A 24,825-nucleotide genomic window follows, 5' to 3' on the forward strand; every position below is an offset into this window, starting at 1 on the left:
TCAACTGACCAATGAACATGACTCAACTATGAGCTTTGTTGGTATAATGATATCATGACCATGCAGTTAATGGTTCTGTCTTTGCGCACTCATCTGGTACACCGGCACAAGGGACTTCAAATTGCATTCTCTAGTTTGAAGGTACTGTCTTGGTCCATATACATGGACAAGAACAAAAGCGACCAAATAGTAGACTACAAGTACATCAAGACAGAACCCAGTTTATCGTAAGTGGGCCATATGAAAGTTAGTACAATAAAATGTTTCCGTACGGGTAGTTAAAGAATTGAACCATACCAGGCACTGCCATCTTGTGATACTCTTCAGGCTGATCCATATGATCAATATTTCCATGCATAAATACCTTGGATGTATCAGACGAGAAGTGCCTGCCCAGAAAAAGAAAATGATGAGCAATAAGTCTGTACTGTTTTCCTCAAACTGGGTCATGACAACTGTTTAGGTTGTCCCAATTTGCTTGATGGCACTTTATTAGAACTTGTGAAAGCCTACGTCAGAGCAATCCAGAGCTATACTTTGAGATGTACTTACACTCGGTGTTTCAATCTACAGTCGAACCTGTATATAACGGCCCTGTATTAAGCGGTCACCCTCTATTAAGCGGCCAGTTTTCAAAGTCCCGATTTTTCACTCATACAAATGCTGTACTTGTTACCTGTATTAGGCGGTCACCTCTATTAAGCAGCCGCGGCCACCCTGTAGCAGTCCTATGTTTGTCATTCTTTGTTATTTTTACCTGTATTAAGCGGCCACCCTTGAATGGAAGCTAAGCTATATGACTTTGTTATTTTATGTGGTATTTTATTGTGTTTAAAATGCGATCCAGCATCACTATAAAGAAATAACATGTACAAAGCTACTGTAAGCTGATACTCGGCCGTTTAATATCGTTAACGCTTTTCAGATGTCCACAATGTGCTAAAGTACAGTACCATATCATGAACGCTAAAAGAAATTTGTTTTGAATATGGTTCACTCTTTAGCAAGAAATTCCTCTTTAATTAGCTTGTTCTTCAGCCATGTGACATTGAACATTGAGCGTAACAACTATGAAATGACTGAATGAGGTATTTTGTGGTGAACTGTAAGCCATAGAAATAGAGCACTGTATACCGTAGAAGAGCAGAGGACAATTTATTACATAGTACTTTTACACAATGTTACGCATATTATACCGTTAAATTACAAGTTGGCACTGAACTTTGTTTAAAGTATTGGTCGCTTGAAAGAGTGTTGATTGTCTTATTGTTCCCTTGCATGAACTGTTTCTGTATGATACGCCATTAATATTGACATTAGACAACGCCCAGTGAGTATTTTTAGTGATCCTGTATTAAGCGGCCACCTGTATTAAGCGGCCAGTTCCTCAAGTCCCGAGGCTGGCCGTTATATACAGGTTCGACTGTATATGACTTTGTTGGTTTTCAAATAATTTGAGTGAGACAAAAACCAGAACCAAAAGTAATCACTCTGGCTAATTGATGTGATGCATAGATGAAGGTCCTAAGAAGTGACTCTTGATCTCGCATGAAACTACCCCCCCCCCCTCCCCCTCCCTCCCACTGCCTCTTTTTTTTTTTTTTTTTTTTTTTTTACAAGGAAACACAAGGTAATTTGGAGGGAGAATCTAGCAGTTTATCAGAAGTCACTTAGGGTAATATAACCAAAATCTGATAGTGGTTTAAAGTGGTTTACTGTCAGCATAGTGGATTTTTTACCTGAAAGAAATTTGTGTTGCAGTGCATAGCAATTGATTTTAAATTAACTTTTAAAATACATGTAGGTTGTGAGAAACTCATGGTGCAAGCCTTTCTCTTGAACCAGACACATAGCTTAGCATTTACATGTAGCATTTAACAAATTACTTTTGACACTCAATATATTGAAAAAGGAAAAATTCTGCTGATCCACTTTGCAAAAATGTTTGTTTTTTTGTCCGGATTGTGAGTCAGCAGCTGCCCAGAGCTCCAAACCTATAATTACTATATAACCAAATTTCAAGACAAAATTACACAAGTTCAGGTAGATGGCAACACATTACATAACTATGATATAACCCTAACCTCATGCCCATCTGCAGTCACTTCATCTTGAGTCCTTCACTCTTACAATAAATTATCTAAATGCACACCAAAAAGCTACCGCCATCACACACCACATACAGTATAGGCTTAATGTACACTGTCCTAATTAATGTAACTATAACATTAAGTATTACATGATAATTATGTTACTTAGTTTGTACCTGTTCAAATCTTCACTGTTTGTCCAAATTTCATAAACCACAAATGTGTTTGTTCCACTAATGGTACGTACCCCAAGACTGCAATCATGGAGGGAAAAGTACTACGTAAACATGTACATTATTTAGGTTTATATTATTGTTTCAAACAAAACAAGCTACAGGTACTGAAAAGTAATACAATTCAATGCTCGACGTTGTTTGATTTTGCTACATATATGTTCAAAACTTTATTTATTTTCATAGTGGCAGACATTTAGGCAAAAGAATTTCTTCACAGCAATGTTTAAACATGCCGTGAGGTGGGTCCTACAGGTCTCATGATGTAAATATGAGTAATTCTGTAGGTCAAAGTTACAAGAACATTTTTTTACTTGAACCTTGAATCAAATTAGAGTGAAAACCAATACACTATAAAAATACAGCAACCAACAAACTGAATCAAAATACTCGTGCCACCACAAATTGTTGGTTGAGACTTGACTTCAGTATTTGCATGTTATCTTAACTAGTTCCTCATAAAGCCTAAGCCTAAAGCCTAAAGCTCGAAAGCCTAAGCTCCTTTGGTCACTGCGCACATTTTACTTTTCACATTTATGTAATTTAATTGCTGTATTTATGTTACTTTTCTTATATATTGTAATTTCCTTTTGTTGTAAACCACTGAAATAGTGCATAATAATAAAAAACCTTAAAAAAAACCTTAAAAACAAGCCTTTTATGAATTTAAACTGTTAACCCAACAACATTTTTATTCAAGGCAAAATAATGCAGGACTTACTGTAAACAGCCTTCTGCCAAGGAGGTTGATGCTAGGTAACTCTTAAGGTTTGAGCGAAATTGTTTCCCAGCCTTTGAATTAACTTGAAATTTCCGAGAGACAAGAATCACCTGAAAAGTTAAAGAAGATGAATACTCCAACATCTATAGATTGCCGTAGAATACAATGTATTATAATATTTACATTCATGAATGTGTATGTTACTCACAAAGGATGGGATTTATGAATTTTAACAGTGCCTGTTTTAAAGTCACTGTGGTAAGATTATTAAAAATTAAGAATGGTTAATGTTTAGAGCTTTTAATAATGTTATTATTAAATTACCAACACTGAACCAGCTGAAAATTTGTTAGAATGTTTGAAATCTATGTGCCCTTTAAGTATTAATTTAATAAAAATAATGCAATCCAGACATTTAAGTTGGGAAGCTCCCAGCACTAAAAATAATATGCCTCTGGTCTCTGACAAATTTAAAGATTGAATTATCATTCACCAACTGTTCTTTGCCAACTTCCACTTCCTCTTCATCAATAACATCAAACTTGACCTGCAATGAAATTTTAGCCATTGTTAAATAAATGAAACCAGTGTTCTATAATTAAATAATAAGTTCATGGGCACCTTGAAGCTACATCTAATACAGCTGTGCACTGGTATTAATTAATAACCAGTCCTTGTTATTATAATGAAAAACTCGTACAGTATTTAGAATTCATATCTGAAATGACCACCTGGTATGATTCTGGTAAGTTATGCTTAAAAATATTAAAAAAAAATAAACTATTAATCAGCAAAGTGCTTAGGGAAAAACTACTGAAAGTGGGCCTCAGTGCTTCACATGTAATGATACATGTATTTAAATGAAAGGAGCTAGCTGTCAGAGACAAAATTAAATGAAATTAATGAAAGCAGTGACAAAATATACCTTGTTTTCCAGTTTGTCAATCAGCTCACCCAGTCGGTCAACTTCAAGAGACAAACCTTGCCTTAAGACCTGTTGACTAGCTGTTTATAGTGATCAAAGAAAAATGTTTTAATTAAAATTTAAAGGACAGCAAAACTCTCCTCAAAATTAAGAAATAATTTTATAGTATTGCAAATCTATAAGATGAAAAGATCAACGGAGACTATTTTGTCAAGAATTCTTAACACGTACATTAAACAAAATGGCTGGTATTCAGTACGGGCCATTCATTGGTACATGATTATTTGCTCAAGCTTACCATCAATGCTTGTTTGTTGTGCAAAAGACTGCATTTTCCTTTTCATTCTTCCTCCTCTTACATTCATACTACTGACCTCAGCTTGGCACACATCAGGCCTTGTCCAAATAACAAATACAGCACTTTACTATTTATATACTCATCTACCTGGTACACCAAATTATTCTAGAGCATCCAGGAAAATGAAACTCTAATTTTAGGGTACAATCAAATGATGGTTTAACATAAGTCTTGAGATTCATAAACTGAACAAATTTCTTAAGGCAGCTTATTAAATAAAAGTTTATTAAATCATCACTTACTACAAAAATCTGTCAAATTAACAAAGTTTTCCGAAAATAACTTCAAATGAAACTTTTGCACAGCCGAAAGGTACCATAAGCAAAGGTCTTGCGGTATAATTATGATCAAGAAAATAATTATCCTCCCACATGGAAGATCAAGGGAAGCGGGTGCAGGGATGCGGGGGAGGGGGGGGGGGGGTGGTATTAAACCTTTCACAGGAGGCGTATGTTCGAACAACAATGTGGACAACATCTGTCCTATCTGTCCTCAGCATCAGTAATACAACCATAATATTATTTTAACAACAAAATCAGAACTCAGTGGAAGATCAGGAAAGGCAAGGTGGCAGCCCATTCTTGGCCCAGATTGAGTTCTCAAGTTTCAGCTTTAAGGTGGATTTTTACTGTCGCGTAAATTTTACGTGCGTACAGATGTGAATTTAGCTGGCTTTACGTACGTAAATAAAATGAGAAGCGATGTATGAGCCATGTGGCTCATTTTGTTGAGCACTCAACTTTTTACGTTTACGCACGTGGCTCATACATCGCTTCTTATTTTATTTACATACTTAAAGCCAGCTAAATTCACGTCTGTACGCACGTAAAATTTACGCGACCGTGGAAATCCACCTTTAATTAGAATAATTTGCCATTGTGGCTTGTTAATTTCTTCCCTGAGAATAAAGGGAGCCTGAAGCTACCCTAGATCTACCACTACTGTAACCTTTGTTCAACGAAAATTGAAATATTTGTTTGAAACTGCTCAGAATTGCTATTCACCTTTGCTTTGTTTCATCCTCATCAATTTTGTCCACTGCAGCATTTATATGATGTGCAAGGCATCCCATTTGTCCTTGTATCTACACAGTATAAATAAAAAACTAGCGGTAATCATAGATTAAAGGATTGTGTTTGATACCTTACATATGTAGTGTAGCACAAATTTAGCTATGCTGGGCCCTTACCTGTTTGTTTCAATTTGACTAATAATCGTTTTAACATTTTTTTAAATTTTTAGGCAGCTTTTATTTGTCGTGAAAATCATCATCTTCACAGAATACAGTCAACTCCCTTTATTGTGGACACCCTCGCAACAGAAATCTCATTTTTTTTCCAAGCTCACAAAACCCACACAACCCAACACATGCCACAGGCTACCCAGCACAACACAAGATCAGGCTTGCATTCTCCTTCATCAAACATAACAAAAAATGAGACATCTTGCCTACACAGACAGTTGACAATTTAAACAATAATATTATTACAAGCATGAATTGGCTGGAACATACAGATATTAATAGTAAGTAATCATCCTTTATATCCAAAATGGTCGAAATAATATAAATAAAAATGTATCTGGAAATGTAAAATTTGAATCAGAAAGCAGTACTTTAAACGAAAGCACAATAAAAATAAAGCAGTGCTTGTAATACTGAAAGTACAAAATTACATATAAATAATATTACCTCATTTAAAAGAAATCTTGTAGTAAATTTTCCAATAAAGGACTTGTCAGGATATGCCTAAAATGTGAAAGGAACATCATTGAGGTTTTAACTAATTAGTTTAGTAAGTTTTAAAGACTGAAATTATAAGCAACAAAAACTGACTTGTAGAGCTACATTTTTGTGGCATTGTTACTTATAATATGATTATTGTAACATAGTAAAAGTATTGAATTCTCATTTTAAAGGATCTTTTCTTGTTCAAGAGAGGTATGTGAGGAGACTTTAGAGCTGAACAAGCCTGCATGACAGGCATAATCTGGCAGTAGGGGGGGGGGATTGGGGAGGGGGGGAGAGCTAGGGGAGAAAGAAAAAGTGAGGGGGCTGGGGATGAACATTAGTTATACATACCTTTGCAGACTCCAGTAGTGCATTGCTAACAGCTTGGTTCATACTTTCAAGGTTAGCAAAGATCTGTGAAAAAGGTCCCATCTCTTTCATGAAATAATCTAATGAATATAAAGAAAATAATTTCTCAATGTCTGGGTGACAATTGGTCAAGATTGCAAACTTTTTGTCAAATTCCACAGGTCTTACCATGTCCATCTTTTTCAGAGTTAATTTTAAATTGTCTCAGAGTTTTTACTTTCTCTTGTGAGGTTTGGAAAGTCTCAGGAAAACAGAAATTTTTTTTGCTAGTCTCAACGCTTCACAAAGTCTTGCATTTACCATTTAGCAATCCTTGTAGTGACTGATATATTTTAGAACATTAAATGCTAGAGCTGTCATTCTATGGTGGAATGACAATAATGTTACATAAATAATATTATTAATTCAAAAGACACATAAATTATTTTGTGGGCCACCAATTCTGGTGAAGATGAATTACACAAACCACTCACAGTACTTTTGGGACAAAGTCTTCAATTTATCCACCCATGTTTATGGAACAAAGTGTGGGCAATATTTAAAAATGAGAAAAATGTAATGCAAAAATGAAAAATGACCGAAAATGTGACTTAACACTGCTTTTCTCAATTCTGTCATTAGAATGCACTGAAAATATTCATTAAAATAATTTATGAGACAAGGAGAAGTTACTGTTAAATATAACTTTTTTATATCAAACAGTCACTGCAAATGACTTGCATGTATTTTTATACCAGTTTTGGAGGTGTGTTTCTGATGAATGCACATGAAAGTTCCTATGATAAGAAATCAAGTTTCACAGTACATACCACACAGTTCAGACGTATCCAAATTACTAAAAAATTAAAAGAAAGAAAGAAAAACATCATAATTTTGTGATTTTTAGATAAAAAGGCAACAATAATAACAATATACGTAGAGCAAACTTGTGTTGCTTTCCACTTGTTAGAACTGGTAGGCCTAACTGATCATATAATTATTAAATAATTCTTTTTATTAAAAACTGGATCAATGTATAATGCAATTCGAGGGATTTGATTGGCTTAATGGCTATGGTATATGAGCCATTATACTGGTCATGGCCGAGAAATGGTGACTATTAAATTGTCTGCTGGTTGTTCTTGCACAGCAAAAACAGTAAGATCTAGCAATATTTCTTGATTGTTTTTAATAAAGCTATTATTCCACTTGCGCTTGTTGGATATGAGATGATCACAGCCAACTCGGCGCTACGCGTCTTGTTGGCTATCTATCATCTCAGATCCAATGTGCGCTCTTGGAATAATTGTTAATTTAACTTCCAAACTTTAATTCTTTTCTCAAAATTTTTTTAAAAAAAATTCAAGTTACTCCATCTCCATTTACTTTCTGACTTTGATACAACCATTGGAATCCTAACCATCAAAGTCTGGATAATTTGCTCTTACATGTATTTCAAAGGTTGGGGTGGGGTAACTGGTGTTCATCCCACCAAAGGATGAAATGGGAACAAGGTTGGGTGGTCTAGATCCTCCTGAACTGTGATAGAGGAGTTTTGAAATAAAACAAACATAAAGACTGAACTTGAATGAAGATAGTTTGTACTGCAAAAAAGTTAGCAAGGCTTACTTTGTTTTGTGTGTATCTATGTCATGAAACAGCTTCTCCAAATCATCATTGGACAAAATTCCATCACTAAAATATGCTTTGAATTCTTCCAAAGACAGGGCACCATCATCTACATTACGGCAAAAAAAATTGAACAAAAGAGTCGTTTTTATAAATTTTCAGGAATGAAACAAGGATAAAGTGTACGTGACAGGTTAGAAAGTGAAAAATTAAAACAAAACCAACTAATTTCGCATTGAGCGCAATATATTCTGCAGCACACTATATTGTACAAGAACGCTTAAAGCTTTCCTATCGTTTGAAAAATTATAAACTTCCTAAGAATCTGACACAGCTTAAGGATTAAATCTGTTGCTTATAAGTTTGCAAAGCATAAGATTACAAATCTCTAGCTTTAATTTTATATTTGGAGTCTTCTGTTGACATTTAATGACAAGAGCCAAACTGGGCGGCAAACTGGGCAAGTATAAAGGGTAGTTCACTAACCGTTTTTATCTGCTCTGCGAAATACCTACAATAAAAAGGAAAAGCGGTGCGTCAGAGTAATGCATACTTTGTAAATGAACTTGTCAACAAACGATCACATACATCCAAGAAAATTGATCTTCCCGCTGGTTGCTCCTTCGAATTCATGTTTGCAGTCCGTCTTTTCTGTGGAGCGAAATCTGGGGCGAGAAAACGAAAATCGGCGAACTTAGGCGAACTCTTTCGAACTGCAACCATGACACCCACGGAAATTCCCGAAGCCTTCCGAGGAATCATCGCTGTCAAGCAAAATGGCGGCAGTTTCGCCTTCTCCCGTCGTTCAAGCAATTGACCAAAAATCTGTCCACCAAATTTGCTCCGGCCAGGTTGTGTTGAGTATTGCAACTGCTATGAAAGAGCTTGTTGAAAATAGCTTGGATGCCGGAGCTACAAACATCGATATCAAGCTGAAAAATCACGGCGCCGATGTTTTGGAAGTGAACGACAATGGTCATGGAGTAGAACCACACAATTTCGAAGCTTTGACCTTGAAGCATCACACATCGAAACTCAGAGATTTCTCAGATCTGACAAGTGTGGAAACTTTTGGTTTTAGGGGAGAGGCCTTGAGCTCATTGTGTGCCTTGAGGTAATAGACAAATCCGCTATTAATAATTGCCAGTTGCATACTCGGTTAATTAAATGATTTGGCGGGAAATGTGATTTTAGCTCAGGTCTCAAAGAGATCAATAGGCCTTATCACCATACCTGCCAACTCTCCCGGTTTTCGCGGGAGTTTCCAAGTTTTTCATGAAATCTCCCGGCCTCCCGGGTAGAGCACCAAATCTCCCGGGAAATAGCTACCGTGGTCTTTTTGAGATATGTTTATTAATATTAATATAGGTTATTCCTCCCCCCCCCCCCCCCCCCCCCACTGAAGCCCTAAATGTAGGCTTGATGACACGGTTCTGCTGGGACCGCGGAACAAAGAGAACATATTTCGAGACGTCTCCAAATGTTTGTACTCCGTGGGTTGACAGGTATGATCACGGTTTTCGACGCCATTTTGACGAGTAGGCAAACAGGCTTGAAATAACAGTGTTTATATGGAAATCCGCTGTCAAATGATTTTCATATAACATCGCTTGTGAAAAATTCATGAGGTGGAAACTTTTGGCACTAGGAAAAGGATTTTAAGAAAAAAATTGGAGGGATGTAGCTGTGCCAGAAAGCGTCCAGGCGTGTTTTGAACTTTCCATAAATTTCCCTGTATTCTTTCCCGCGAACTATTTTTAGTAGCAGTTTACAGCTGGTTCGCTTTACAGACAAATGCATGGAAAGTTCAAAACACGACTGGACGTTTTCTGGCACAGCTACATGTACATCCCTCCAATTTTTTTCTTAAAATCCTTTCCTAGTGCCAAAAGTTTCCAATTCATGAATTTTTCACAAGCGATGTTTTATGAAAATTATTTGACATTGGATTTTCATACAAACACTGTTATTTCAAGCCTGTTTGCCTACTCGTTAAAATGGCGTCGAGCACCGTGACAAGGCCTATTTTAATGCCAGTGTATGGTCTCAGGGATGGAGAGAAAAACCCTGTATAGCAGGTGTTTGAGTAATAATAAATGTCTTTATTCACTCGTTTCAACCATATGTAACATACGCTCAATTTCCAACGAAGCTCTATTAAAACACTTGACTACGTAGACTGGAGGCGAGTGTGATGCCACATGTACAGCGAGTATTTGCCTACTTCTACTTACATTCCCCTGTTTTGTTCAACAACAACAACAACAGCAACAATCTTTATTCGTGCCCAGAAATTGTATAGTGTTAACATAAATGCAAGAAAGAAATGTTGTTGTTGTTGTGTCCCATTCCTTTAGAAAACAAACCAGTTCTTACTTTGGCTTTTGGGATCCCCCATCCCTCAGAGTCAGTCTGCAGGGCATGGCAGTTGCACGTGTTGAGGTTTCAGATTTAAATGCCCCTGTACGTGGAATATCTTGTTGAGTTCCCAGGGTGCATTTTATGTAGGTTACACCAAAGATCTTCAGCATGGGTTTCCAAATTGCTCGGCATACTGGTGCACGATCGTGGCTTTAGATTACCTCATAGGCATAATGGCGTGATGAAAAATGTATAATACCTAGGCTTTTGAAACCTACCATCGTTCAAACAAATTGTTTTTGTAAAAAAAATATCCAGGATTTTTCTCCTGGTTTAGGAATTAGAGTCTACAGGTGGTCATTATTTTTCAGTGGTTAAGGCACTTCTTAGTGTTTGAAACTCATGAAGTATCTTCGATGTGGGACATACACAGAATGCACCCTGTTCGAGTTCTACCATACGTGTATTCTGCAGACTAGTCCTCACAATTCCCAATGACTTTCTTGTGGTGGTTGCACTGGGTGGGGGGGGGGGGGGGGGTTGTTTGAGAATTTTAACTGCACATTACAGTCTAGCTGAACAGTTCTATTTCTGTCATAAGAATATGAAATAAGGTCTTTTGTTTTGTTAAGGTCTTTTGCCACTATTTTGCCTGTTTGGTGTCAACTACTCAATGAATTAGTAATTATGAAGATCTCAGAGCAACAATTTCAAGAATGAAAATCTTATTTATTTCAATTCTACAGTTTATAAAATTTCATACAAATGCAACCAGTCTATTTTTATAATCTTTCCACAGCAAACTTTCTGTTGTGACACACCATTCTTCTCAAGCTGCGGCAACAAGACTAGAATACGATCACAATGGAAAACTTGTTGCCAAGAATCCTTGTGCACGGGATCTAGGTACCACCATTTCCTTGCAAAACCTGTTTTCTACCTTGCCTGTACGACACAGAGAGTTTCTGCGTAACATCAAAAGGGAGTTCACAAAATTGGTACATGTTTTGCAAGGATATTGTCTTGTAAGTACAGGGGTTAGGATAACATGCAGTAACCAAGTTGAAAAGGGAAAGAAAACAATGATCGTATCCACAAATGGCAGTGATCAAGTAAAAGACAATATAACATGTGTCTTTGGTCCCAAACAGGTATGTGAAAATAAATTATTACAATGTAGTTCTCACATTACACTAGAAATGGATCTGAAATAGCAGTCTGCCTTGATTGAGTGCCAACAAAAATTAGTCTGGAAGTCCATGTAAGGATCAATAATAAATAAATATTGGAAGATGGAATTTTCACTAGCTTGTGACCATATTGGTTTTTTTTGTCCTTGAATGTGATCAAAGGGCTTTGGGCAAGAGGAAGGCTCAAATGCAAAAAAAGCTCAAGGAACCCAGTACAGTGGGCAAGTTTAAGCCATGTGCATGTTTTAGCCTAAATAAAAGTTTTGCCCTCATAGGTATGTCTTTCAGAGAACACCCTTTTCTCTGTGAAATGAGTAATGTCCTCTGTAAGTATACAAGACTGAGGCAACTCAAGCAAAGTATCGTTAGTTGTGAACAAAAGAAATCAGTTAAGGGTCAGTATCTGTGTGTAGGTCGCATGCATTTTCTAGAAAAGTAATAAGCTATTTCTTGTTTACATAGCATTATTTTTGCTCAAAAATTAAATACAATTTAACTACATGTAAATTTCAATCTTACACAACAACCAGTCTCTGTGCTAAATATTTGGAGCAAGTTTGATTTTTAGGCAAAAAAGTCATTTACTTCCCTCTTGCCTAAAAACCTTCAATCAGTTATTATAAATAACAAATCGATGGCAGTTTTTTTTATGGTCTATACTCTCATAGACCATAAAATGATGCCATAAAAGTAATGTTCAAAACTTGATAAATATTATGTCATTTTATGTTCTATAAGAGTATAGACCATAGAAAACTGCCATCGATTTGTTTTTTACAATAACATGGAAAAAATATGAGCGGAATTGGCTTTACTTTCCATTGAGAAAGTGCACACTTTGCATCAGACGCCATTTTTGTTTTCTGTATTTTGACAGTTATTATAAAAAATGCATTGATTTGAATTACCACTGTCATTCTTTTAGGTCCAAACAGTAATGGTTATTGAGCAGTATGCACCCTCTGAAGAAGACTGTAATGACCTTGGCCTTGATGCATCAAAACAGCAGCAAAACCTCTTCAAGATTAGTGGCTACATTTCAAAACCAGATCATGGAATGGGACGCAGCAGTGCTGATCGTCAGTTCTTGTACATCAATAAGCGACCCTGTGACTTAAGCAAAGTTTCACGGGTCATTAATGAGGTGTACCACATGTACAACAGACATCAGTATCCATTTGTCATTTTGGATGTTTCTCTGGCAAGAGGTAAGCTGTAAACATGCTGTGGTGTTGTGACTGACCCTACAAACAGGATTAAGGGTCAATAATAAGACCTGTGTACTCTGACACGCTTGTGCCAGCCAATAGGGCAGTGTTCTGAAGTAACTAAAAAATAATGTCATAAGCATAGTCTATAAGATTTTTAGCGTTGATTCAATAATTATGGTCACACATTCCACAATTCATGTGACATAAGCACTGCATTTAGTGAAAGTTTCTGTTACTTTTAAAAGCTAGGGAGACAGTTTGTAATCTGGTGCATAAAAAGAATCACATTTCAAATGCAGACCCTATTAGCTGTGCATTTCAATATGTTCATCACCAGTTCTTTTTTGTAAATACTTTCCAAGAAGAGACTGTAACTTACTTGTAATAACCCAGGGTTTTTCAATACATTTTTTAAGAGTACAGCTGTATATGTAAATGAATTGTCAGTTACTACAAAGTAGGTTGGTCCCTTTGCAATCCTCAGAAAATAAACAGTTAGATCATCTGGATTCTTTCTTGAAAGTTTGAAGACTTAAAACAGCTACATAAGGGTCTCTCTGATTGAATCACAAGCTTTTGAAGTCTATGGGTGTGTTTCTCTGCGAAAACCCGAATCCAGATTTTTGATCCAAGATCACTCAGATCATGGTGCATCAAAGGAACCGATGAATCCTTACCCGGAGTGGATTTGTCCTTTGATACACCATGATCCGAGTGATATAGGATCAAAAATCCAGATTCGGATTTTCCCAAAGAAACGCACCCTAAATTTAAGTAGTGAAGTTTGGTTTTGTGCCATGTCGTTATCCTGCACACCAAACAATAAGATTGTATCAATCAAATTGATTAACCCTAGATTGCTTCCAGAGTTACCTGATTTTTTTTTTTTGTTGTTTGTTGTTTTGATCAATAATGATTTCTTGAAACATAAGCAAGCGAAAATAGAAGTCAAATCTTCGCATTAATTTATCCACTTTGCCTTGAGAATGCTGTCACGATGACGCCAAAACGTCGGCTATTAACTTTAATTTTCGCTTGCTTATGTTGTTGTTGTTGTTGTTGTTCTTTTATTTTAAACCTTTAAACCCTAATATCAAAGAACAAATTCTCCTATCCTTTCCCCATACTTTCTTATAAAATTAATGTACTGGAGAAAAGTTATAAAAACATCAAGAAAATTCACCTTGAGTGATCATATCCTTAATAATTCTCGTGACCTCAGGGGTTGAATAAGCATTGATATTATTGATGCTGATCCCTGTTAGGGCTTAAAGGCTTAATATCCTTTCCTCTTTGAGCCTGCCTTAAATAACTGAATGAAAGCTACTTGGCGGTCCTCAAATTTTTTAGTGAATAGAGTTGTTGTTGTTTGGCTGGTTCCCTGAGAGCACACGTTTGACGGATCCACATAAATTTACTTCCTTTGAGAAAGACGATTTTAATGCATTTTTTGTAAATTTTCCACATTCAAGTGATTGCAGCGCATGCTGATGACATCGGAGAGTGAAAAAGTCAAGATTTTTATAAAAATTACGGTATTCAAAGAACAAATAAATCGTTGTTAGCATGGATCCATGGACAGGTGAAAATGAGAGACTTTCTTATATCCTGTACATAGCAGTTTGTGATTTTTCTTATGTGGGAGATAAGTAAAATGCATTAAAGCGTTTATGCAGAAAAGAGGTCTTTTTGTGTTAGGGTTCAACCTATTTGTGTGGCTGTGTTCTTAGATAGCATACAGCTCTGCTTTTTACTTGCTTTTTCTCATCAGATGGGGTGGATGTCAATGTTACTCCAGACAAGCGCCAGGTGTTTGTTCAAGAAGAGAAACTTCTGCTGGCTACCATTAAAACATCATTGAGGAAAATGTTTGACCCCAGCACTGCATCATTTGATTTCAATCAGAAACCTTTGACCCAAATAAAACTATCTGCTGACTCATTTGTACCAAATAACAGTAGCAGTGTTGATTCCCACGTAGATGAGGAACTCCAAGAGCACAAAAGTTCACCCTCTGTAATTAAGCAAGATGAAAAGGTTTCAGAGCCACGTTCATCATTTTCACGTAATGTGGAAAAAGGGAAATTCCCTTCTCTCAGCATCTTTAAGAGAAAATTTTCAGCATTTGAAGAAAGATTCGTCGACAAATCCAGCGAGCCTTGTCCTAAACAAGCAAAACTTACGACCATTTTCAGTATCAAGGAGAAAGTGTCAAATAAAAATGTTAAGATGCCAGGAGGATCTGATAGTTATCCTGCTTGTGAGATTCAAAGCTTTGAAATGATTAATAACAATAACGAACAATGTGAGAGAAGTGATGACCAAGTTATTGAATTAAAGGAAAAGGAGGAGTCAAAGGATGAAGGAAACCTTGCGGATGATTATTGTAGTGGGGAACTTGAAAATGAAGACAACAGGGAAGAGTTTGTAACCAGTAAACAGCTTTTGAAACCTGATGAAAGGGTTGACTTGGTCAAGTCAGGTAATGGTGGTCATTTCCAAGAAGGTAGTGATGAAAATGAGATGACAACAAATGCGCAAAGAGATTCAAAGCTTTCTGAGGAAAGTAGTCAGAGTGTGTTTGACAGAATCACCAATCTCCAAGATAACAAATCACGTGAACCGATTTTGGTTATTCCCAAGCATTACAAGAATTCAAGTTCAGAACAGAACCACGTTTTTGGCATGTTTGGCGAAAGGAACGGGATAACGGTTAACTTTAGCATGGACAAACTGAAAAACACCGTAAAGACACCATCAAGAGAGAATATGGAGGGAGTTGAAGCTCGCTTGTTTAGAGCAAAGATCACACCAGACAGTAACACCAGTGCAGAGAACGAACTAAGGAAGAATATCAGCAAAGACATGTTTAAAGAAATGGAAATTCTGGGTCAGTTTAATTTGGGTTTTATCATTGCAAAACTGGACAATGATTTGTTCATAATTGACCAGCATGCTTCAGATGAGAAATTTAACTTCGAGGATCAACAACGGAACACAACAATTAAGTCCCAACGACTTATCATTCCACAAAGACTTGAACTAACCGCTGCCAATGAAGCTATCCTTATGGACAACATAGAAATATTTCAAAAGAATGGATTTGATTTTGAAATAGATCACAACGCCCCAGCAATGAAAAAGATCAAGTTGGTTTCACTTCCAATGAGCAAGAATTGGACATTCGGTGTGGAGGATATTGAAGAGTTGATTTTCATGCTGAGTGACTCCCCGAATGTGATGTGCAGGCCCTCTAGAGTGAGGAAAATGTTTGCAAGCCGTGCCTGTCGTATGTCAATCATGGTTGGAACTGCATTGAACCAGGCTCAGATGAAGAAGATTGTGTGTCACATGGGAGAGATTGACCATCCATGGAACTGTCCTCATGGCCGACCTACTATGAGACATCTGATCAATCTTGGAATGCTGCCGACAGCAGATACGGATTGAACACTAACAAAGCTAGGACTGATATGGAGAAGTACCCAGTCTGGTTAAAATATTTCGAATTAATGAACAAGTTGGCAATAATATGAAGTCTTATTGAAACGGTGACATCTACACTGTATTTTGAAAGTACCTGTCATATGACATTTCATGTGTGTGAAGGTTTGCAAACAGACATCATTCAGGGGTTTGTGTAAAGATTCAATATATTGTAACAGTGTCAAGGAGAAGTTTATCCAACAGCGAGATATCGACAGCTTTGCAACAGTATGCCGTTACTGTGGGGCGTTACTCTGACTGGACCTACCTGCATGCGGTAATTCATTCTGGCTACAACTTGTTCTCTATAACGTATGGCGGCGAACTGAAGGAAAGTTTTCCCGGCCATTTTCTCGACTGGGCTCTTCACCTATGGAACTAACAGGAGCCCGTGCTTGGTAACCACAAAATAAATCTTCTTTGTAGGTTCAGAGATTTCATAACCCAAACAGAGTTGCTCTTTATTATTGAAGACTTGTGGCTTTATCAGACGGCTAAACAGTTTGAGGTGTTGCCAACCAGCTGTTGCAAGCTGCATTTTTTTTGTCTGGAGCAAAGAAGTCATACAATGCTAACGAATTCTTAACAGACCTGAACGCAAGTCTTCTGCTCCTCCGCAGTCGCCACTTGCACCTTAGACCACCCACCAACCATGATGTTTTCCGATCTCTTTCCAAAGTAAACCATTTTGAAATAAGCAGTTACCTAGACCGGCAGATACTGCCGTCGGAAAAAAACAGTAACTCTAGCCGACTATTTATTTCCATAACGACAAGACTTAGATATGCCGCTGATTGTGTAAAAGATTCAGCACAATGGGTTGATACAGTAGGGAAATTGTCATCAGAAAGATGACCTGCAGAACAGGCGTTATTATTATTATTATTATTATTATTATTATTATCTTTTTTTTTTGCGTTTTTCAGGCGAGCGGAGGCGAGCGCGAGTCACGCACGACGGAAGGGCCTCCGCGGTCGCCTCGCGCCTGAAAAACGCAATAAAAATAACGCCTGTTCTGCAGGCTGTCAGAAAGAAGACTTGGTGAAGCATGTCATGAATAAACGATATTGAACCTCCTGTAAGTCTTGTCTAGCACCCAGGAAGTAGTGTTTTGATCAAGATGGAAAAAGCCCGTTTAGTTAGTTTAGACCATGATATCATCTCATTGAGACACACAAGATTGGTTTTGCTTTGTTTTTAGAGGAAACGTAAAGACATAAAAACGTTTTTCACACGTACCTCACCGGCGGAAGGTATTTTATCCGTTAACTGCAGTAAAATGTCCGTTTTCAACGCCTGTTGCTCGCCATTTATAGCCGAGTCATATTAGACTCCCATGCAGCCGTTTTTAGGAAAGCCGTAATTACCCCCCTGGAGTCATATTCTTCTGGGTATAGTTTCAAGAAGGAAGTATTTTCTGATTTCATGAGGAAACGAAAACAGATCACACCACTAAAGTGTCTTTGTTTAACATTTAGTCATTCAGTCCGCTTCCAACTTATGATTTATAACCTACTGACGAAGTGACTGAAAGTTTGTTACGCCATTGTCTCTTCTTGCTTGTTCAGCCACTGAAGAAACAGTGCACGCAGTAAATGCCAAACACCGATTGAACAAATGGATAGAGAAACACAGTAAAGGAAGCCATATTATTTGTGAATCACAAAAACGGAAAGTTCGATCAAGTTACATAGCTATGCATCAGTTAATTCCAGCAATGCCTATTCTCCCCTTTCCCTCCCCGGACATTAGTGAAGCATTTTTCCGCATTGTTTCCCCAGGGGGTCGGGCATTAGCCTACCGGGACACTTCACTGCCTCGTGATTTTCACCTCAAAGTACTTCCACTTCATCGGCAAAGACCATAATTTGTGTTAACTACATATTCAAGGAGGACGAAATGAGATCAAGATATCCAAAGAAATGATCACTGGAGGAATACGAAGAAGTAAGACTTAGCTCAGACTTAGTTTGGCCTGAATTAGCGGAATCAGATGGTAAGGCCAGAAAAGAAGAAATCAACTTATTTTTTGCTGTACCGTGGGGTATTTGAACAGCTCGTTTTTCCCCACCGTTGGGCGTTTGCGGAATTGCCGGTTTGTTTTTAAGAATCCTAATCCTCGGTGTTCAGCCAGGGGAAGGGGAGGGGAGGGGGGAACACTGTTGGAAATGACTGATGCATTAACCGGACGAAAATGTTTTATAGATTGATAATCGCCATGGACTCTATGCCCTTTATCATCGATGCATTGTTACTTTATCACACATGCAGCAAAACAGTTCTGTCTCTTGTAGTAACAATATAAAATCTACTTTGTGTGACAACGAGAGGTAGAAAAAGGTTGATTAGATACGTTGTGAGCGCAAAACGTTACAGCACGATACGTTGATCCCACGTTGAAAGAAATTCTTTACGCGCTTTGAAGTTGTTCACAACAATGGTTGCGACAAAGTCTAGTAAAACAGCATTTTTTGTACCACTGCGAAGCGACGTTAATGAAGCGTTACTAGTGAAGCGATTGTACCGTTGAAGCGGTTGTATTTGAAGCGATTGTAAAGCGAAGCGGTTTCGAAAAATCTGTGCCGTCCACTTGAGGGATCTTAGACCAATCTCGTACCCAGAGTCCTCAGGCTTTTTGGTCAGCGGGGCGGCGCCAGGAGAGACTCTGGGATAATGGAATTTCTTATCCCAGAAAACGTGGGATTCCGGTCTTAGTGCGCATGCTTTCGATTAAAACGGAAGTCAAATGCCCCAAAATGGCAGCCGTGTTATTGTTATTGGGCCTGAAGGTTATATCGGGCCTTGAAAGTGCTCGAGAAAGCCAAAATTGATTCTTCCACGCGATCAAAAGGAACTGGATTTTTTTCCCGTAAGAGCGGGTCAAAGCAACTGGATTTTTTTTCATGTAAGAGCGAGCGAAAGGTGGACTTGATTCGACGTTGCTACAACAGACAAGTAACATATTTCTTTATTACTGTTTATACTTACAAATAAAAAGGAACCATCACTTCTCCTCTCACAGAACTGAGCAGCTGACTGTGTATTGAATTTATGTTCAAATTACCTTCTCCCCTTCCCTTAACAGTTTACGTCCAAATGGGATTCAATGAACACATACATGTTACCATTTGACAATGATTTAAATCACCTCTTAATATTAGTAATATTTACTGTTGTAAATTAAGGGTTTTTTCTCCTAAAAATTGTTAATTTTATTAGACTGAATTGTGTGCACGCTTTTCTTAAAGTGAATTTAAGAAAGTCGTATGTGTTCGAGTGCAAGCTAGTACAATTTCAACATCAGCATATTTAATACATGCCATGAATTCAAGAGCAGCTTTGAAGTTTTTCTTTTTGAATAAACATTCCTTTTGCCTAGCTTTTGGCAAAACTGATAGAGAAGGTTCACATATTGCATGCTTTTAGTGCTGTAGAGTTGCTCCCAGGTATACTAATAATGTATCTAGAAATAAAATGAAGTAGTATAACAGAGATTGGATAATTGTGCCAACAAGCTTTGAAAATAAGGATAGTGAGTTGTGTTGAGGTTTAATTTGTTAACTATTCTGCCTTACCATAGAGTAATTATATGAGAACTGTATGGAGAGTGGTAATTATGCCACCTCTCATCAGTAAATTGGTTATAATGTGATTGTTGAGAGACTGTTGATAACCTGACTATAATATTTCATTTAGTCAGTAAATTTCTATACCGTGCATATAATCTCCTTAGTCTGTTCTTGTATACACGTAATCAAGGTAAAATAATTTAAAACTATCTTATGTGAGTTCTCTTGTAATTTTGGGTGCAGTGTAGGAAGCACAGGGAAGGGGTCGAAAGATTGGGGAAATTGTGTTTATATTATAAATTGAAATAATGACAATAATTTTGGTGGGGCCTGACTTCATCTGGTTGTGGAGTGCACACTTTAACTAAGAGCTGAGTCAGATAGCTCAGATAGTGACACACATTACCTAATGTATTCTGATTGATTAGGGCACATTACTGGTAAATTGATAATTTCTGAAGGATTTGCCATTTCTTTTGAGTACTGGATGGTGATGTGATTTGGTATCACACGTTTTATTGACTTCAGGCTAGGCGAGGGAAGTATTATACTCAACCAACACTCTGCTGAATTGTATAATATAATCTCCTCTCTGATCTTGCAGCTCTTGCTTTGACGACAGATGATTACTATTGTCAAACTCCCCAATATCCTGAATGATTGGCACAGTGTTGTGAGACCTTTGCTGAACTGTGTAAATTATCCAGCACTTGTGGGAATTTGTGGTCCCTTGACAATAATGTTAGCTATAAAACTAAAGCTGAAAATTGTCAAACGTGACTCTTATTTCAAGCCCTTCCTGGGCTCTGATTGTATATTAGGCCACAATGTAAGTCATCCAGCATATTGCATAATGTTTGTGGGACTGGACCAAGCCTTATCAGCTGCATTGATCAAATGTCTAGAACAATAGAAATACACATTCAAAATAATAATTCAAAATCATTTAAATTTGTCATACCATCAGTTACAAAACAATATCTAAAAAGATGTTTCAAATTTCTTTTTAGCTGGTTAGCAGAATAAACAATAAGGCTAGTGATGTTTCTTTAACCAATAAGATAGATTGAATAGTAATTCTTTTTTTTTTTTTTTTTTTTTGGGGGGGGGGGGAGGGTCTAACAAGCATTGACTGTAAAACTCCATATTTCATCTATAATCACTCTATAATTAACAGTTTTGTTAACAAATTATACTTAAAAATTCTACATACTTGATGAGATAATGGTTACACATAATTTTATTAGTTACCCCTTAACAGAGAAGGGGAAGGGAGTAAAGGACCCATTGGAATCCTTGGAATGTTCAACATATATATTTTATAGACTTGTCATTCTTTAATAAATATTGAATGCAGTTTTTTTACAAGCTACTATTGTAGTGTCTGAAAGTTTTTCTTTTGTTTGATTATCAGTGCAAAATAACAATAAACGGTAGGATTCACTGAGAAGTATAATTTTTATGCTTAAACCTGCTGGCTACCACAAATTTCTTGCTAATATTTACTTGCAATAATAATTACATGAATGAATATTACATGAAGAAATAATAGACGGGGTTGTTTTCTCCAAATTATTCAGTAAAATCCATCCACTGCCAAAATAATTATGTCAGTAAATTTACCAATTACAAGTGGAGTGTTTGATAAGGATATAATTATGATGAAAGTGGTCACTTTCTGCACAAGGCTGCATGTGCAAGCATTATCTGCAGGTCATATGCCACACAAACTTGGGGTACTTGGCTTCCATGTTTATGTACAACGGATACACTTGCAGTGGAATGAAATCGAGCAGGGGCCTTCTCTTGTATCTCCTCAATATAATAGCGTCCCAATTGAGCCCTTTAAGGGAAGACTTGGTGTTCTTCCTCATAACATATAGCACAGAAAGTCTCGAGAAAGTCACACCCGCTCATCTATTTTTTTTTTCAACAACTGGTACTTTAGGCATGATTGCACACTTGTCTACAAGGGAACCCACAGTTTCCTTGTCTCATACTTCTTCAAATATGAAGTATTTGTATGTTTTGTCAGATAAAGGGAAAAATAATATTTTAAAAAAGTTAGATTGTTTTTACTTACATAATATTAATGTACAGTACATTAACAGAGTACAATTAAACTATCATTACCTTCAAATTTTTGCCATCTTTATTTTAAACTCAGTGTACATTATTTGTTTAGTTATAAAAAAAACTCCAAGCAATATATTATGTAATAACTTTTGTATATTTTTAAGATTGGGGAGGCTTAATATTCATAAGCCTCATGGTATCTTTTATTGAGCCTGATCCTCTCCACTACTTGAGTTTTTTTTTTCTTTTATTTGTTTGTCTGTGTACGTGTGGGAAATAAATAAATGTAAAGATTTTAAGGTACTTCTGCATTTCGAAGTCCAGCTTTAGGCTTCAGTATTATCTACACCTGTTTTTTGACTGGTCAAGTTGGGTGGCTCTTCACTGTCACAGTGTGTTGACTTTCTTGCAGAGAAGATGGTTGTGAGTAACAGGCAACAAGTCTTTATTCTCAACTGCCCCTATACTGTAAAAGTAAACTTCAAATCTCTATGTACTATTACATTTGAGATTAAACTTTCATCTGAAGGTAACCTAAAACCACGGCCTTATACACTTTTTAGGACAAATAATTAATTGTTCTTATATTGCATGGAATATGGAACAGTGAGAAAAAAATCTGACAAAATTTCTCAAAACAACTCTCAAAATTTAAGAAAAATGTTTAACACACCATTACCTCCGCCTGAAAGGGGGAATTTTTTCTGAATTTTTTTCTTTGGCAAACTGGCCATGGGCCGTGACTGAAAAAAGTGAAACTTTTGCTCTCGTGTGCGGCGTTTGATCATCGTGGAGATGTCTTCAGCGTTTCCCTTGTGGCAAAACCGAAAGGGAATTAATCGAAACGGCAACCTGAGATGGACTCCACTCCAAAACAGATCAGTCATCTCCAAATTTTTATCCACAACAAAATTTATAGATGTTAAAGAACTTCTCTATTTTTCCATGATGACCTTCACTACTAAATAACATGTTCAAATTATTCGATTCAGAACGTTGACGACACCAATGTCCTCTCTATTACGTTTAATGTTTCCATACTTGCGAACGGCTTCACCAATTCGCTCTCCTACCGCTTTTTCTCCCAAACTGACTGATATAATGATATTTTCCGAAAATAATTTTTCACAACAGCAACAGTAATCAGTTTAGGCTGTTTGCATTTTGCCGTGATTTACCGTCGTATGACAGTAGTGGCAAACTTCCTACGATAAAACGGCTGATGTTTAGCCGGCTAGAAATTGTTTCACTGACATAATTCAAAACCTGTCTTTGAATTGGAGTGTTTCTAATTTTTGGTGTGAAAAAAATAAAATAAAATAACCGTGACACACACATAAAAATTACAAAACTCCGAGTTTGACATTTCAAATCTTCCTCCAAAACAAGGAAAGTTGGTAGGGGGGTTTCCGGTTTGGTAAACTTCCGCAAATGACCAACGGACTTCCTGTCGGTCTTCCATTGTTATGCAGACGACCAATCAAAAAAATGATATTTTTCCATTATCCCAGAGTCTCTCCTGGCGCCGCCCCGCTGACCAAAAAGCCTGAGGACTCTGGGTACGAGATTGATCTTAGACTCAAAATGGTAGACGTTAGAAACTTGACTCGCGGTGACTCGTAGACTAGAACTGGACCCAGTTGTTGAAAGAGCAGATAACTTTATCCAGTGGATAAGTTGCTATCCAGCGGATAGCAAATGAATAAATAAATGTACCCCAACAAAAGCTTTTAGCAGGTGTTTCTTAAATTAGACAGACGCTTTTACTTTATGCACAAATTATAGGGCTATAGGGAAATTCTTGCACACATTTTATTTGCCACACAGCGACTTATCCAGTAGACAAAATTATCTGCTCTTTGAACAACTGGGGCATGGTGTTTTTCCTAAACACGTAGCAAGAAAAACTACCTAATACAAAAGATAATACATTTCTTTGTTCCATATGTCGTACGTGGGCGCGTATATCCGTTGTCCTAACCACAGGAACTAAAAAGAATGATCTTTTATGCTATGTTTACACTTGAGCGGTTTACTGAGGTCTTGGAGTTTACTTACTTAGGTAAATATTTTGCGTGTGTAAACGCCTACTGATATCATGGTAAACACAGGGTAAAAGTTTCATTAACCCTGTGATCAGGCATGGTTTAGGTCGGTCACCAAGGTCGAGATGACAGATATATCCGCTTGCGTGTTAGTTTTTCACATCCCGTGGTGTCCAGATTGCGTCAGTCTCATGCGATCACGTTTTCACGACTTTGTTTCCACGTTTCTTTGTGATCTACCCACGAGTCAATTTTCGTGTAAAAGGGTTTCAAACCAGAATTGGTTTCTCAGCCATGACCGCGCACGTCTAGCGCGCCTTGTCTTTCGAATAAAAATTTGAAGCAAAATCAATCGTTTCCGCCTCGACTTCTTTTGGTGCGGCAAAAGTACTTTTTTTTTAACATATTTTATTGTCGGAGTTTGCCCTAAGAGAAAAAAAACTCATCGAGAGGGCTCACTTCGAAATAACATTGAATTGAAAATTTACGTTAAATAATAATTAGTCAAAGCGGCAGCAAAACAAACAAGAAGCAGCATTAAGCAATGCTAACAGGTGGAAAATACACATCTAGGTACTTTTATAAAATCTCCTCGATTCAGATATAAAAGACTGGACATGAAAAAATAGATCATTATTTTGCTTAGGAGAAAGTAATTGTGATCCAAACAGAAAAACTGATACTATTTGTGCTTTAGACATGGAAAATCACCTGTCAGCAAATATGCGAGCAGCAGAGGAGAGCAGATTAATTCTAGGGGCAGAATAAATCAATAAAGTGGACATTCAAGAAGAAAATGCTTAATTGTCTCGTTGTAGAAACCACAAAAACACACGGGGCTTTCTTTGCAACCT

General features: G+C 37.1%; 2 protein-coding genes across 2 annotated transcripts in view; one reads left to right on the forward strand and one right to left on the reverse strand.

Annotated features, from left to right (window-relative positions):
- The window catches only part of LOC146456345 (N-terminal EF-hand calcium-binding protein 1-like), a 10,167-nt gene extending 1,478 nt beyond the window's left edge, over positions 1-8,689 (reverse strand). Inside the window, exons 1-13 of the mRNA XM_085093263.1 lie at positions 8,622-8,689; positions 8,520-8,544; positions 8,034-8,142; positions 7,235-7,260; positions 6,408-6,505; positions 6,018-6,074; positions 5,332-5,411; positions 4,268-4,365; positions 3,970-4,049; positions 3,538-3,591; positions 3,045-3,154; positions 2,267-2,344; positions 298-389 (exon numbers count right to left, since the gene is read on the reverse strand). Coding sequence (XP_084949389.1) covers positions 298-389; positions 2,267-2,344; positions 3,045-3,154; positions 3,538-3,591; positions 3,970-4,049; positions 4,268-4,365; positions 5,332-5,411; positions 6,018-6,074; positions 6,408-6,505; positions 7,235-7,260; positions 8,034-8,142; positions 8,520-8,544; positions 8,622-8,666 — 952 coding nt within the window. The 5' untranslated portion in view covers positions 8,667-8,689. The remainder of the gene's footprint in view (positions 1-297; positions 390-2,266; positions 2,345-3,044; positions 3,155-3,537; positions 3,592-3,969; positions 4,050-4,267; positions 4,366-5,331; positions 5,412-6,017; positions 6,075-6,407; positions 6,506-7,234; positions 7,261-8,033; positions 8,143-8,519; positions 8,545-8,621) is intronic.
- Positions 8,690-8,703: 14 nt separating this feature from the next.
- Positions 8,704-17,171, forward strand: LOC146456346 (mismatch repair endonuclease PMS2-like). The gene is made up of 4 exons (XM_085093259.1): positions 8,704-9,147; positions 11,194-11,545; positions 12,510-12,792; positions 14,567-17,171. The coding sequence occupies exons 1-4, from the start codon at positions 8,810-8,812 to the stop codon at positions 16,243-16,245; spliced, it is 2,652 nt and encodes an 883-aa protein (XP_084949385.1). The 5' UTR covers positions 8,704-8,809; the 3' UTR covers positions 16,246-17,171.
- Positions 17,172-24,825: the final 7,654 nt, after the last annotated feature.

Source organism: Pavona decussata, unplaced genomic scaffold (assembly GCF_977016875.1).
Source record: "Pavona decussata unplaced genomic scaffold, jaPavDecu1.1 SCAFFOLD_258, whole genome shotgun sequence".
Lineage (NCBI taxonomy): Eukaryota > Metazoa > Cnidaria > Anthozoa > Scleractinia > Agariciidae > Pavona > Pavona decussata.

What these genes read in the sequence shown, in the direction of transcription:
- LOC146456346 (XM_085093259.1), top strand. Translation starts at nt 8,810, where the DNA reads ATGGCGGCAGTTTCGCCTTCTCCCGTCGTTCAAGCAATTGACCAAAAA. An exon ending in GTGTCTTTGGTCCCAAACAG is followed by an intron (nt 11,546 to 12,509) that starts GTATGTGAAAAT and finishes TCATTCTTTTAG; the next exon opens with GTCCAAACAGTAATGGTTAT. An exon ending in GGATGTTTCTCTGGCAAGAG is followed by an intron (nt 12,793 to 14,566) that starts GTAAGCTGTAAA and finishes TTTTCTCATCAG; the next exon opens with ATGGGGTGGATGTCAATGTT.